General features: G+C 42.1%; 1 protein-coding gene and 1 long non-coding RNA gene across 3 annotated transcripts in view; one reads left to right on the top strand and one right to left on the bottom strand.

The window, feature by feature from the left end:
• The window catches only part of Nell2 (neural EGFL like 2), a 297,833-nt gene extending 287,147 nt beyond the window's left edge, over positions 1–10,686 (top strand). For both annotated transcript variants that reach the window (XM_052748759.1, XM_052748760.1), the window contains exons 19-21: positions 349–525; positions 2,265–2,489; positions 10,027–10,686. In XM_052748759.1, coding sequence (XP_052604719.1) covers positions 349–525; positions 2,265–2,489; positions 10,027–10,077 — 453 coding nt within the window. In that variant the 3' untranslated portion in view covers positions 10,078–10,686. The remainder of the gene's footprint in view (positions 1–348; positions 526–2,264; positions 2,490–10,026) is intronic.
• On the bottom strand, positions 6,028–10,104 carry LOC128116999 (uncharacterized). The gene is made up of 2 exons (XR_008220657.1): positions 9,996–10,104; positions 6,028–8,721 (listed from the first exon to the last, which is right to left on the bottom strand). It is a non-coding gene; the product is annotated as an uncharacterized LOC128116999 (long non-coding RNA).
• Positions 10,687–15,623: the final 4,937 nt, after the last annotated feature.

Below are 15,623 nucleotides of genomic sequence, written 5' to 3'. Positions count from 1 at the left end.
AAGCACTATAATAGCACATCTTGCTTTTATTAAAAAAATTGTAACCAAATTGCTGTATATTATTCAAATATATGAATATTCATACATGCACTTTTAATATACATATGGACTACATGAGGGCCGTACTAGTCAGCTTCTGGAAATTTTCTTTCTGGTCAAGTCTTTTTAGGAGTAGTATGCAAAGGAAATTAAAAGTCTTCCAGCTTTGGGCTCATTTCTGTTAGTTTCAAAGTGGAATTTTAAAGACACCTTACTAGTTGAATAGACATTGGTCATCCCACACTCTGTAAGCTGTGACATTCTGAGAAATGTAGAGGTGTGGTAACACTCCATTCTTCTTTAACACAGACTGGATTTGTTATGTGCCGACGAATGGTCTGTGACTGTGAGAACCCCACGGTTGACCTTTCCTGCTGTCCTGAGTGTGACCCAAGGCTGAGCAGCCAGTGCCTGCATCAGAACGGGGAAACCGTGTACAACAGCGGGGACACCTGGGTCCAGGATTGCCGGCAGTGCCGCTGCTTGGTAAGTTACACAGAGCATCCCCTTCTTTCTGTCAGCAGCAATAGCTGGCTAGAATGTTGACAGTTACAAAGATAAAGCCTGGGTAAAATTATGAGAGCTGAAACCAAAAACATCGTCTAGAGTGATGGAGCGGCCCGCACTATGTATGCCTTCTCTGAGAGAGCTACCTGTTGATGTACTCCTAGCCTAAGCTAAGAAAAACCTCCTATGGCTCCATCCCATTCTCTAATTCTTGAAGATGATTATGAACAAAGCACTCATGAAAAAGAAATGAGTCTTTTCAAGTAAAATCATTAACCACTCTGTGTCAGTTCCTCACACGTAAAAAGCAAAACAAAGATAACTTTTTGAAGCTGGGTAAATGATTCAGTGGTTAAAGCATTTGCACCAAATGATGAGGAACAGAGTTCAAATCCCCAGAACCCAAGAAAATGTCATGTGGGCATGGTGGCCTCCAGTAATTCCAGCCACAGCAGGCAGGGGCAGAGGATCCCAAAGCAAGCTTGCCAGCAAGATTAGTCATATTGACGAGCTCTGGGTCTGACAGAGACTCTGACTCAATGGATACGGAGGGAGGTCAAGCAAGAATGATTCATGCCAGCAGTCTTAGGCATCTTTGTATGAATTGTCATCTCCATGCACATACATTCACACACATGCAAAATGCATGCAGACATACACACATGTGCACATGCGCTTGCTGGAAAAATGGAAAAGAAAGGAAAAGGAAATACTTTTTTTCTAAAGATTGTTCCTGTCAGCACTGCTCTGCGGTTGCCTTGTTCCACACACTGTGACTACATGATAAATACACATTGGAAGAGGACAGCTGTATGCATTTGTGACACTTTTCTTGAAAATAATGGGTAAAGAGAAAAAGAGATAGAGAGAAAACAGCAACGTTTTTTCAGTTGACTCCATATCTTGTTTGTTCCCGATCATGTAAATTAAAAAGGAAAGATGCAGCATGTGTCTCTGCAGTAGAAGTGTCACAGGAAAGACACCTTTGAAGTCACGGCCAGTTTCCTTCCTGCTTGTGCGGAGATATTTTTAGGGCCACGCTTCGGTGTTGTCTGTCTTTTTGTCCTTTCAACCCAAAAATCAATCGCAAGAACAAGGTCAGTTTCTGCACCTAGAGGCTGCATTCATCTCAAAACCTGGAGATTTAAAACCAAGAAGCAGACAACAAACAGGTGGTAATTGCTTAAGGACCAATTCACACAGTTTCCCATGTGAAGTAAGAGTTGGGGAATCAAATTCTGTGTGGTCTTATTCCGTGCTGTTCTCTTGGGGGGTGGTACGCTCAAATTCCTTACACTGAAAAATGTGTAACTTAGCCAAGAGATTGTCAAATTCTGTCCAGATTTCACTTTTTGGTAAAGGGATAAACCTTTTCAAAGATTAATAAATAAGTTAGAGGGGAAATTAAGACTAGCTGAGGGTGAGAGACTTCATAGAAACCTCTCCCACATCCCCTTTGTCCTTAAGAAAATGGAGCAGTTCACACTTTACTATTTTGGGAGAAATGGTTGTTGCTTTTGTTTTAATGTTGTTCTTCTGTAGTACTCCAAGACCGTTTAAACATCCATTGCAAAAGAGATGCCATCATCCAGTGGGGCTTCTAGAGCTGCCCTGAAGATGTGTGGTATAAAAGACCTAAGTATAAAAATCACTCTCCTGTCCTTCCTTTTTTGCCTCTCTTCTCTCTGATCCACTCCCTCTGCCCCTTCCCCTCACAGCAAGGAGAAGTCGACTGTTGGCCCCTGCCTTGCCCCGAGGTGGAGTGTGAATTTAGCGTCCTTCCAGAGAACGAGTGTTGCCCACGTTGTGTCACAGATCCCTGCCAGGCCGACACCGTCCGCAACGATATCACCAAAACTTGCCTGGACGAGATGAACGTGGTTCGCTTCACTGGATCTTCCTGGATCAAGCATGGCACAGAGTGTACTCTCTGCCAGTGCAAGGTAATGCCCTCGGGTGGAGGAGCGAGTCCTCTGCTAGCTGTGCCCAGGGCTTCAACTGGGTGATGGAGAGCTAGCCTTAGCTTGTTTGTTGTTCAGACCGAGGTGAACGCTCAGCTTTATCAGCACCGCACTGATGATGGCCTTGTGCGTCCAGGACAGGTCTTCAGGGTACAGGAGCTTGTATATGTTGCTGCCAGCATGATCAGTAGCAACAACTCAGTGTTCTAATGTAGCCAGCCATACAGATTTCATTGCTCCTTTTATGATGGAAGACAATATTACTTCATTGATTTTTATCTGCTTCTTTTATGAGTTCCATAAAATACATTGACAAAGTAGATACCTTACATTTCCAAAGTGAAAATCAATCTGGCAAAAGTGGGCGTATCTCTTGGTTGTTGTGGTCAGCTACACTAAATTGAAGAAGTCAGAGTCTGATGCTCATTATATTTTATTCCTACAGTTGGTGAAAATCATTATAAAGATTTTGTGCTTTATTCTCATAGGGAAACAGTGTTATGCCACTTACTTCAGTGATCTCATGTAATATACACTAAGTAAGCAGCACAGATCACTGACCAGGTTCAAGAAAGCAGCTTGATTCATGTCCATACAAAATCAAACTTAGGGAGGTCACTTCGTACCTCATAATCATAATTTGGAGACTAACACCAAAACAAAACCAATAATGCTATGGCCTTAACAACACTAAAAAACCAGATAAAGATGTCAGACTGCTCAACACTGCTTAACTGTGTCTGCTCTGGCTTTTAAGTGAGCCCTTCCTTTTTTTATCAATAGAGCACCTTCATTCATGTTCACTTAGTATAATTTCTCACTAGAAGGGCTTGATGTAACAGGACAAAGAAACCTAAAACACTTGAAACTTTGAGACGTCTGTTACATCTTCAAAGCCACATTTCTAGTTCTCTCAATGAATGCAGTTGTCAATCCAGATTTTGAGTGAACATTGGCTACTGTTTTCTGAAAGTGCACCAGCAAATTTGAAGGACGCTTCTAGTATGTTACTAGTAATGTATAGGTAGTGTGTGACTTTGTATTTGATATGATATATTCAGCCATGTACATATCTAAATTACAGCACTGGTGTCCAGCAGATGTTTTTTGGCATCTGACTACCAAATCAACCTGAGTCTTCCTCCTCCTTTGAATTGTTACATTGCTGTTCTGCACACTGACAACCAAAATACATAACAGGCGGTAGAATGCAGGATACATCAAATAGAGCTCAGACAGGATTCTGCAGGAAACAACCATGCTTTTAAGGGTTATTTCCTGTCCTCAGTGACTTCTAAATGATACTGCACTCCTCTTACTTGGTAAGAATGTCTTCCAGAAAGTCTGTTCTGTTGCTGAATTCCTATTTTCCTGGTAAGTACTGGTTATATGGATTATAAGATTATGTTCATCTTTACCAGATTTATCCAAAATATCCATTTGTATTGTTTAATTCTGTGTTATTTTAAAAATGAAGTTCAAGGGAATAAGCTTGGGACAGAGTGTGGGAAGCAAGCACTCTCCACAGTTGATGGATTTTGAGCACCAGTTCTGTCCATTCCCCACTTCTCCCCCTTGTGGGAAGTTGTTTATTCTAGTCAATAAATACCAACCAAGTTGAAAGAGCTCCATTTAGTTGTCATTTCTGTAACATCATCTGTACTTATTATACATACTTTTAGGATTAACATAGAAGTCAACTCAATAACCTAAGGGCTTAAAAATGATAAGGGCTTGCGCTTAGCCCAGAGGTGGTGACATACAGACAAAGTCATTCCCGGAAGTATGTGTGTAGTAGCTTATTGTCTGTCTAGAGCTTTAATATGAATTAGCTTATAATTCAGTTCCTTATCACACTAGCCAAATTTTCATTCTCCAATAGCCTCCCATGGCTGTTGACTGTCATATTAGATGGCATATGTGGACAACAGTATTTTTTCCTTGGAAATGGGATCTCTTACATCTCAAGCTGCTATCAAACTTGATTTGTAGCAGAGAGAATGACCTTGAACTTCTGGTTCTTTTGTCTCTCCCTCCTGCTGACTGGTTGACGACCATGGATCACCACACCTGGTCTATGTAGTGTTGGGCACAAATAACAGCTTCATACATGCTAGACAAGCACCCTTCTAACCCAGTTACATGCTCAGCACACGCAGAAAACATTTTTATCACTACACAAGGTTGTCTGGGGCAAAGCTGCCCTAGAGGTCAAAACTCAGCCTGAGAAGTCAGGCTTCTTGGTAGCAAAGAATCCATCAACTGTGTTGATTATGTGACAGCAGGGGACCTGCCTTAGTTTCTTTGTGGCTCGGCTCACCTAAAGATGAAAACAATAAACTGTGGTAGTAACTACTTGAACTGTATCATTGAGAGGGTTACTATAAGAATTAAGTGAGAAGATTCACACAGAAAATGGGCTACTCAGCACTTTCAGTGTAAGGAAATAAATGTTGGCTGTTGTGGTATAAAGTAGATAAGCCTTAATACAAGTGTGCCAGAATAAAGACATTGCTATAACTGTGATGGAGACAGGAAAACTGTGTGGAGGCAAGAAGCTGGACAACTTGTCAACCTGTTACATACTAAGGAATCAGTATTTCCTTAGTAAGACAGATCTGGGCAATACTTGAGGGAAGCGGTAATGTATTCCCTTTTGCCTTTTTAAATTATTGTGCATGTGTTATAGGCACATGTGTGTGCAGGTGTGCATGCCTGTGTATATGCAGAAGCTAAAGGAGGACGCTGGGTTTCTGCTCTACCACCCTCTAATTTAGACTATTGAGACAGGATCTTGCACTGAATCTTGAGCTAGGCTGGTGGACAGCAGGCCCCAGGATCCTCCTGTCTCTACCCTGCCACACACAGCAGTCCTGAGTTATAGGTGCATGTGGCCAAGCCCAGCTTCTTGTGCGGTGATGGGGACTTAAAATTCAGGTCCTCATGCTTGTAAAGCAATGACTCTTACTCACAAAGCTGTCTCCCCTTTCCTCTCCTTTTATCTTTCTGGAGTCATGATCAAATTTAATTTTCTAAAGAACCAAGATGTATCCTCTACTTAGAAGTTAAACTCTGAAATTAGAAGTGAATTATCTTTTCCTAAATCTTATAGACAAGGAGCTTTATGATTAGTCAGAGAAGCCCGAGTTTTAAGCAATGGGATGAGCTCTCACTAAAGACTCTTCGCTTGAACAAATCTTCACTTGGCAGAGACCTTTGGGATTGGGAAGTAGGGCTCTTTCACTTAAGGAGGCCGAGTAATTGAGGGCGGGTTGTAGAAGAATGAAGCCCCTGAATTTCTAAACATCACCTTCATCAAACAGAAACTTAAAACTTGAAGGAGTGACAGTAACCCCCTGTGCTACCATGTGATAGACAGAAAGGAAATCCCACGGACAATAGCATGGTCACAAACTCCATCAGGAGACCTCTGAAAATTGGTGTGGAGGAGAAATAGAATCGATAAACAGCTGTCCTCATTTGCTCTCTGTTGCTGGGATAAACACCATTGACCAAAGCAGCCTGGGGAGGAAAGGGTTTATTCAGCTCACACTTCCAGCTCACAGTCTGTCTTTGAGGAAAGTCAGGTAGGAACTCAGGCAGAGCCCTTGGAGGAATGCTGCTTTTTAGCTGGCTCTGGCTAATCCACAGTCAGCTCTCTTACACACCCAAGGACAACCTGCCCAGAGGTGGCACTGACCACAATGGCCCAGCTGCATTGTGTTGACAGCTGAAGCTAACCAGAAGAATGTTAGGATGACTAGATGACAATTTGAGGAAAATAATTTTAAATATCATAGTAAATTCCATGGAAAAAGAATTATTAAAAGTAACTCAAAAACAATGGTACTATAATTAAATATTTATCAATTTTCTAGACAAGAGATGCATCTTTAACTTAGAAATAATAAAAATATAACTCAAAAGAAAAATTTGAGCTTATATAGAAAAACAAAATAGCAAAATGAAAGATCACAACTGGGAAAATGTTTTCAACATATTTGAATTTTTGTTAGATTAGAAATATATAAAAACCAATGAGAAAACACTCATTTCCCCACTAATAAATCAGAATGAATAAACAGTTCTCTAAAACTTACAGCTATTAACATAAAAGAAGAAATCATTCAATGTTTAAATAATTTAAATGTAAACTCTCATTGTTTTTTTAATACTCTCCGAGGCCAACAGAAATGCCCAGTTGTTAATCTTGTGAGCTGCTGATGTCCATGAACAAAGCCTGTCAGCCTCATATCACCCCATCAGCTCCATCCCAGGTCTGGGGACCTAACCTAAAGACAGAGTCTAAAGTATGAACCAGCTCTGTGCACAGTAGAGTTGATCTCAACTTCGAGTTTAGTATGAAAAGGACAGCAGTGACCACTCAGCAGTAACCACGGCAGAGAAGCAGCAGGGTCTCAAGTAAATCCTCTGTGCTGCTACGTAACAGTCCCTTGCTGTAGCAATTCCTCAAATTATTTATGCTTACTTTTCCTGGGAGACTGTCCTCTGACTTCTCCAAATTTCTGCTTGAGGTACAGTCATGTGCAGCTGCCAGACTAGGGAGTACCTTGGAGTCAGTCTCAAGTAAAAGGTAGATTCCCATTCCTTTAAGGTTGACCCCCCCCCCACTAGTGCCTGCCTGCCACTCTTCATGGCTTCCGGTTATCTTTATATTTTGTCCAGACCAGTCATCACAGATGTTAATTGATAGAATAAATTCTGCCATTGCCGAATCTGGAACATCATGGGGTGCGTCACTGGGCTTTAGAGCATGAACTCTAATGCTTTCCCAGTTGAGAAGCTCTGACGATACAGTGTGTAGCACATTTTCCCTACAGCAGGGGAACATACAGACAGGGACTAAAAAAACATGCCAAAAGCATGTTGGGAAATATGTTCTTTCTGGAAGTGTGCATGGGAACAATGGTGATGAGTTTCCTCACGGCACTCTGATGCCAGGTGCATACAGTGAGAGGTGCTGCCACAAATTCTTCACCATTCTGTCTCAAAACCATTACAGTTTGAGAAACTGATGTGTAACCTAGCAACAAGGGTATGGATAGAAAACCCCCATCTCTGAGCATGATGTCTGAGTTGTAGGTGCTAAAAAGGGGTGGCTCTCTGTCTTGGGGCCGGAACAAGTATTCTGAAAAATTCCCGAGCAAGGATGCGTATTGGCTTTGACGGGTGGCACTCTGCTTCATTATGGACGAGCTTGCTTCCTCATTTGAATGTTTCTGCAAAGGCTAGAATAGTAAAATACCTTCTGAAAAATTATCTGTAACACTTTTGATTTTGTCGCATTAATGTATAATACCCTTTCCACTGCCTAAAGTCATTGTCTGAGAGAAAACCTAGAGAGATGCATATTAGACACAGCTTAGCCTGCTTTGATCCCAGCTCTGTTATCTATTAGCTGTGTGATTTTGGACAGGAGTCTAACCTTTCCAATCTCCAGTTTCTGAACTGAGACATGTGACTGTCAATGGTGATTCCGCTGTGATGGTGAGAAGGTGAAGTTAGGGAATGTGTTTAGGACACACGGCAAAATGTCTGACAGAGTGCACCATCCCGATGTGTAAGGATTTTTCCTTCCTGTGATCACCATGGCAATCACACCAGTTATCATTAGTTACCAACAGAAAGAGACAGTTGGAGGGACCAAAGGAGGGAGGAGTTTTACTTCTGCAGCTGTACTATTTGAATACCTCAGTGTAATAAGTCATTTTGCACACCTGTCCCTGTCCTGCTTTCCCCTACTATTTCAACTTCACACTGTTTCATAAGTGTCTCCAACTTAAATTCCCCACTTAGATCATTTTTCATTTCTTTCTTATTTAATGTAGATTTCCAAGATTTGGTGAGTGTATCTGTCACAGCAAAGCCCTCCTGCAGCCCCACATGTGGGAGGCCTGCTTTCCTGCTACTGTCTTCTGATCTTGGCTTAATTGTCACATCTCCAGGAGGTCTACTTGGGAACCAGCCTGAGGAGATGTCTTTCCTTACCTCATCATTGCCCAACATGTTTCCTTTTATCCCCTGAAGCTGAAACAGAACGCCTTCACCTGGACACCTTAGATGGCAGAAGTGTATTCCTCATAGCTCTGGGGACTAAAAAAGTCATTTTCAAAATCCCAGATCAAGGTGTTAGCAGAGCTAGAGTCTGGCAAGCCATTCTTCCTGTTCTTCTGGGCACTCTTCTTATTGTGTCCTAACACAATAGCAAGCAAGAAGAGAGGGAGGGAGAGAGAGAGAGACAGAGACAGAGAGACAGACAGAGAGAGACAGCGAGAGAAAGAGAGCATGGTTACTTCTTCCTCCAGTATCTCACATAGCCTAGGCTGGCCTTCATCTTGCTATGCACCATGAGCTGAGGCTGACCTTGAACTCCTAATCCTCCTGTATATAGCTCCTGAATACTCAGATTATGGCAGAGGGAGCACGACCCTCATACCCTAATTAACTTCCCCCAATGCTTCATCTCCTCATACTATTGTACCAAAGATAAGAATGAAAATTCTTTGGATTTTGTGGAGATGCAAACATTTTCTCCAAACACTTTTCTAGCACTTTCCATAAATTTTTTATTACATATTTCTGGTATTTACTGTTTCCTTCCAATAAACTCTAAGTCCTGTAGTCAGTGAGTAGGTCTGCATTACATATCTAAGTTTATGCAACACTTATTTGTGAATAAAGGAACAAATGTAAAACAAGAAAATGCCCATGTGTTATAAAAGAGATGGTCGATCATGTAAATGAGAATAATGATGGTGGTAGTTGTTTTTGTTTTTTTCACTCTTTGCTCTTTTGGCTCTTTGCGGGGGCACCACTCAGCTCCCAAATTATCACATACAGAGGCTTATTCTTTCTTACAAATGTCCAGCCTTAGCTTGGCTTATTTATAGCCAGCTTTTCTTAACTTAAATTATCTGTCTACCTTTTACCTCTGGGCTTTTATCTTTATTCTATTTACCTTTCTTTCCTTCTTACTCCATGTCTTACTGTGTAGCTGGGTGGCTGGCCCCTGGAGTCCTCCTCCTTCTCTTGCTCCTTGATCTCCCTTCTTACTCCTTGATCTCCCTTCTTGCTCCTCTTTCCTTTAATGTTCTTCTCCTCCTATTTATTCTTTCTGCCTGCCAGCCCCGCCTACCCTTTCTCCCGCCTTGCTGTTGACCATTCAGCTCTTTGCCTATCTAAAATACCTGATGGTCTAACAAAGTAGCACAGCTTCACAGAGTTAAACAAATGCAACAAAAAAGAAGGCAACACATCTTTGCATCATTAAACAAATGTTCCACAGCATAAAGAACTGTAACACATCTTAAAATAATATTCCACAACAGATGGGTTCTGTAGTAATACTCTTAAGAATAATTTAATTATTCAGTTTTCAGGACTTCAGAAACAACACCATACTGTACACACCTGCTAGCGTGTGCTAATCAATAAGTGTGAGACTTGATGAATGATTTGAAAACTCACCCTCTGCTTTCTGTTCTACTGTTTTCTCTAGAACGGCCATGTCTGCTGCTCAGTGGATCCACAGTGCCTTCAGGAGCTGTGAAGTTAACTGCCTCCAGGGAGAGATCTGTTTAAAGAATGTTCCTTCATTAAAAAGACCAAAAAAAAGTGATTTGTGGTCAGCCAAATGCAGCTTTGTTAATGGCTGGGTAGATGGATGTCAATTATGAGATTTGTGGAACTTGAGGAAAACCTCTGAGGAAAGTAAATGACAATTCTGTCTTTACTGTACCTGGCATCACCTTGTAGAAGAATGGGTGTGGAACACGGGCCATGACATCCTGACCCCTGGATAAGATGCCTGAGCCTGTCAAGTCTGTGAAAACCACTAGCTTTATGGGTGCAGGACATGGTCTTCTAGCTCAGAATCTTCCTGAATCGGCGTGGTTCCTAACTGCAAGAGTCAAAGGGGAGGCAGCAAGTGAGTTGTATTCCAGAAGCCAAGAAACTGATGCATCTGTACAGTGCACTCTGAAATCTGAAACAAGCTATTGTAATGATAAAAATAACGCGCAGGCATGGTTGCGTAACATTTTCTAACAGGAAGTCACCCCCCAGTTCCTTGTTTTACTGCACTCAATATTATTTGGTTGAATTTGTTCAGTATAAGCTTGTTCCTGTGCAAAATAAAATAACTATTTCTCTTACCTTATGCCACGTGAGTCAGCATCTCCTTGAATGTGTCCTGACTTCTATAGATGGTTTAAGTACGAATCACTTTCTATCTCTGCTGATGACAAACACTCACTGTGTTATTTCCATATTGAAAGGTGATTTTCATTCAACTCCATTCCTCAGTCGAGACGAGGTAGATGAATGCCCCTGTCCATCTCTGGACCTTCAGTTTCACTTTTGTGGTCCTGCTCTGTAGCCTGGGGACTGTCATACAGAAAGAGCTAATGGCTTCTCTTTCTTCTGAATGCTCATTTAGCTTCAATCCATGACAGTTGGAGACACTAAGAGCATTTAAGGGGAGGGCAAAGGTTGAGCATTGATTCTACAGGTCCCTTCCCACCAAATGGTCATTATGATGGACTCTGTCATTTAAATAAAGGCTGCATCTTATTTTATTTTATAATTTAATTTAATTTTAAATATTAGCCACAGATTCCCTTGTTTCCCCCCCCCCCCCCCCGCCTTCCTCCCAGCCCACCCCCCATTACCATCTCCTCCAGGGCAAAGACTCCCCTGGGGATTGAGTTCAACCTGGTAGATTCAGTCCAGGCAGGTCCAGTTCCCTCCTCCCAGGCTGAGCCAAATGTCCCTGTATAAGCCCCAGGTTCCAAACAGCCAGCTCATGCACTGAGGAGAGGTCCTGGTCCCACTACCTGGATGCCTCCCAAACAGATCAAGGTAATCAACTGTCTCACTTATCCAGAGGGCCTGATTCAGTTGGGGGCTCCTCAGCTATTGGTTCATAGTTCATGTGTTTCCATTCGTTTGGCTATTTGTCCCCGTGCTTTTTCCAATCTTGGTCTCAAGAGGGAGAACAAGGAATAAAAGACCATGATAAATGAAGACCACATGTGAATAGGAAGAAGCAAAGTGCTAGAGAGGTCTACAGAAATCCACAAAGATACCCACACAACAGACTGCTGGCAATGGTCGAGAGACAGCCCAAACTGACCTACTCTGGTGATGGGATGGCCAAACACCCTAATTGTCGTGTTAGAAACCTCATCCAATGACTGAGGGAACCGGATGCAGACATCCACGGCCAGGCCCCAGGTGGAGCTCCAGGAATCCAATTGGCGAGAAAGAGGAGGGTTTGTATGAGTGAGAATTGTTGAGACTAAGACTACATCTTTTAATATGTAGTCCTCTCTCTCCTCAGCCACTCTCTTTATCTTCTGGAAACCTGCTTGCCCCTCCTGTCTGAGAACTGGTAACTCTAGCTGCTCCATCCTTGAGAGATACCTGCTTCATTCCTTAATGTCTTCCCTGTTTCAACTCACATATTTATAAATGGTCCCTTTTAAACTCTTTAAGTAGCCACATTGCATGCCATCTGTTTCCTGCCAGTATTCTGACATCAAGAGAGGAGTGTGTGAAGGTTGGGAATGCCTTCAAGAAGTGGTCCTTCAAATTCCAATATATAACTCCCTCTCAAGATTAGAAGGGATCATTATATCCCACACTAACCTAATTCACCAGAATCTCAAGGAGACAGGAATCATAGGCAAGCTGATACTCATTGAGCAAGTCAATGTCATGTGGCTTCTTGTGAACTGCTGTGAAAAGGAAACACGGGTATTATCATATTCATTATGCATTTCACAGAGTTATTTTTCAGTAATGAAAGATACGGAGATAGACAGGCAGTGAGCACTTGCCACAGAGCGAGGATGGTGGAACCGCCTTCAGCTACCACCTCACCATTGCTGTGGAACAACCAGTGTGAGCTGAGCAGCGGAAATGTACAAATACCTAAGTGCCTGGTTGTGAGAAATATTTATTGCAGGTGTTCATTTAAACATGTAAGTATCTTGATGTTTTCTAGACTCGTCACAAGCACCTCTCTCCCACATCCAGCTTACATTTAGTTTCAAGCATCATCAGAGCACAAGGTTTTTCTCTTTGAGTCAGGTGTCCTCTTCCACTAGACAGCATTTAAAGTCCGAGGGAGTAGATATTAAGTAGAAGGTTTTATATAATTTTTATTACATATAATTGAGATTCTCTGTTAAAATCTCCTAAAACAATTTAATTCGCTTGCTTTTATGAGGAGAATAAGAAGTGCACACAACAATGGCTACATCCAATTAGTTATTTATACATGTTCTTCTAGGAGGAGCAAGGCTGGAATCCCATATCCTAAGTCATTTTTAAGTCTGCTTCGGGTTATAAGCACAGTGGTGGCTGGCAGACCCCAGCTTTCCATAGGTCACCCAATGAGAGAAAAGTCACACAATACTGAGAAGGACAAGAGACCTCGAGTGTCCTTCCAGCTCTGTTAATTCAGTGAGTCCATCCATAGTGATCACCCCCCCTTTGAGACTTGTAAATAGCAGGCCCCAGGGAGATTACTGTTTTATCTGCACAACCCTGAAAGCAATAATTAACTGTTCCCTGAGAATGTCCTCCCTTTAAAAAGAGATCGTTAATGCCTTGTTTCTTCTCACTCTGTGATAATTGGAGAAGATGCCATGATCGAGCTAAGCCAGCATTATGGGAATGTGAGAACTAAATGACATGCATTGAAACTGAAGGCACCTGGCTCTTTGAGCAGGAAGCCGTGGGAGCAGTGGTCCTTTCTATCAATACAGTCTGTTTATTTCCCTTTCCCTGAGATTAAAAACAGCACAGATCATTCAAATACAGTTATCCAGTGAGTAACATATATTGAACTGTATCATTTTTTTTCCTCCCATTTTTGATGACGGCCATATTGCCCTTTTGCTTTGCTTCTCACCCTGGCTAAGAGTCTTCGGTTTGTTTGGTTTTACCCCAGCAGCACCCCCTTTTGTCTTTTCAATAGCTTGGCTGTCTGTACCCAAGCTGAGAAACCGTAATTGCCTTTGCAGAATGAACAGGGCCTCAACACTAAAAAGCAGCAGTCAATACTCTGGATTGTTGGAGAACCGAAATTATTCAGTTGAACAAAGTTTAAGTTACACGTGCTGAATAAAAGATGAGCTTCAACTCACTAAGCATTATCTCCTCTACCCAAGCTCCCTGCTGCTGCTGAGTTAAGAGGTGCTCTGAAGGGCGACAAATCCCAGACATGTGTGTGGTCCCAGCTCCGTTGATCTAGTGCATAAGCGTTAGAAACAACCTCCTCTTCTTTTTTTTTTCAGAGCAAGACTTTTGTTTTGTTTTGTTTTTACAAATACAAAGCATCGTTGCACAACAGTAAATTCATATCCAATAGGTGAGCGCTGAGAGCATCGTCGAAGGCAGTAGGAGACTGCTTCTGGTCTGTGTATCTTCTACCTCCTAGGTAGCTGCTCATCTCTGCGGTGAAGCAGGTTCCTTGTTTCATACCGACCTTTCAGTATCAGTGAGCTGTTTTCCACCTTAGAATTCAGTGTCTTCCAAAAAGGAATTGACACCTCTTTTCAGAGTAGTCACCCATCAGTAACAGGCCGATGGCCAGAGTGCCAGAGCTGCGATGGCTCCGGAGTGTTTGGTACAGGAGGATCGGAATGGTCATTGCTTATGCTTCTTCTGTTTGCCAGGGGACCTTGACAGACTCTTCCAAACCTTGGTCTTTGTGCTGAGTTGAGTCATTTTTCATAGATCGTTTGCATGACAGATCCTGAAATTCGTCTTTGTTCTGAATGACAAATGGCAAAATATGTGACTCTCATCTGTAAAATTTTGCATTTAAAACATGCTGTCTCACCAAAATAGAGCACTTACAGTATTCAGTGCTTTCAAAAACAGTATGAAATAAGAGGATAACTGTGTACAGATTAGAAATGATAGTTCATTTTTAAATAATTTTCTATCTCTCTAACAAAACCACAAGAATAAACATGGATAAATACGAAAAATAACAAAATTAATTTATTTTAAAAATAAGGAATCATGTCATACATGTATCATATTATGATGTATGACCCTATGGAGAAAAATATAAACCCAGATTCAATAAGTCTCTTTTAGTGACTTTCTGCACGTGTGCCAGATACTGGTCTCGGCACTGTGTGAAGGACACCTAGTGTGCCATCTGCACCCAGGCGGTACGAAAAAGAGAGAGCATCCAGGCACACAGTGAACAAGTGACATTGGACCACGCCATTCACTTACTGGCTGCTCATCCAACACACGCCCTTATGAGAGGAAGAGAAAAACAGACACAGTGTCACACCGTTAACAAGTACTATGAAGAAAAAGGTGACTGAGTTGGGGTGGTGATTATAGACAGGGATGATAATCGAAATGATCAGACACTTCTCTGGAAATAAAGTGACAGCGGGGGAGATACTCAAATGAGGCAAGAGACTGAGCTACCTGCATACGTCGAGGTGGAAACGGACAAGCACAAGAGACGTGTGAACAGGACTGATGCTGGACCACAGCTTGTATGTGCCTGGCGGAGCAAGCAAGCTGAATGCGTGTAGAGAATGTGGTCAGAGTAACAAACGATGGTCACACTAGGCTCCCCCAGGCTACTTTAGGGGTGTATACGTTTTTCTTGTTGCCATGGGAGAAGTCAGAGAGCCTTTGACCATAGCAGCGCCACATTCTGACAGACCATCATGGCTGCTCTGTGGAGACTAGACAGGGGTAGAAGTGTGTGTGTGTGTGGGGGGGGGGGGGGGGGGCGGGATGCAGAAGCACATTCCTACGGCAACGGAATTTCTGACAAGATGTTAGTGCTTTGAACTAGGGTGATAAGAGAACATTCCAGAAGATCCAATTAAAGGAAGAAGCGGGAAAGAGAATCAAATATCACAAAATGCCACTTCCCATAGCAGTTACAAGAACTATAAAAAGACAGTTCTTTCAAAGGTTGCTATTACAGAAAAACAAATGACCAGGAGTAGCCAAGATTGATTTGAAAGAGAATGCTATTTAGGGACAGTGGAGACTTATTCTCTTGTACACCCACCTTATTGAAGAAATTAAACGTCACACATTTTA

This window comes from Peromyscus californicus, unplaced genomic scaffold (genome assembly GCF_007827085.1).
Source record: "Peromyscus californicus insignis strain IS unplaced genomic scaffold, ASM782708v3 Scaffold_20__1_contigs__length_68692818, whole genome shotgun sequence".
Classification (NCBI taxonomy): Eukaryota; Metazoa; Chordata; class Mammalia; order Rodentia; family Cricetidae; genus Peromyscus; species Peromyscus californicus.
Note: the sequence above shows the minus strand (reverse complement) of the source record. Positions and strands in the feature narration are given on the sequence as shown.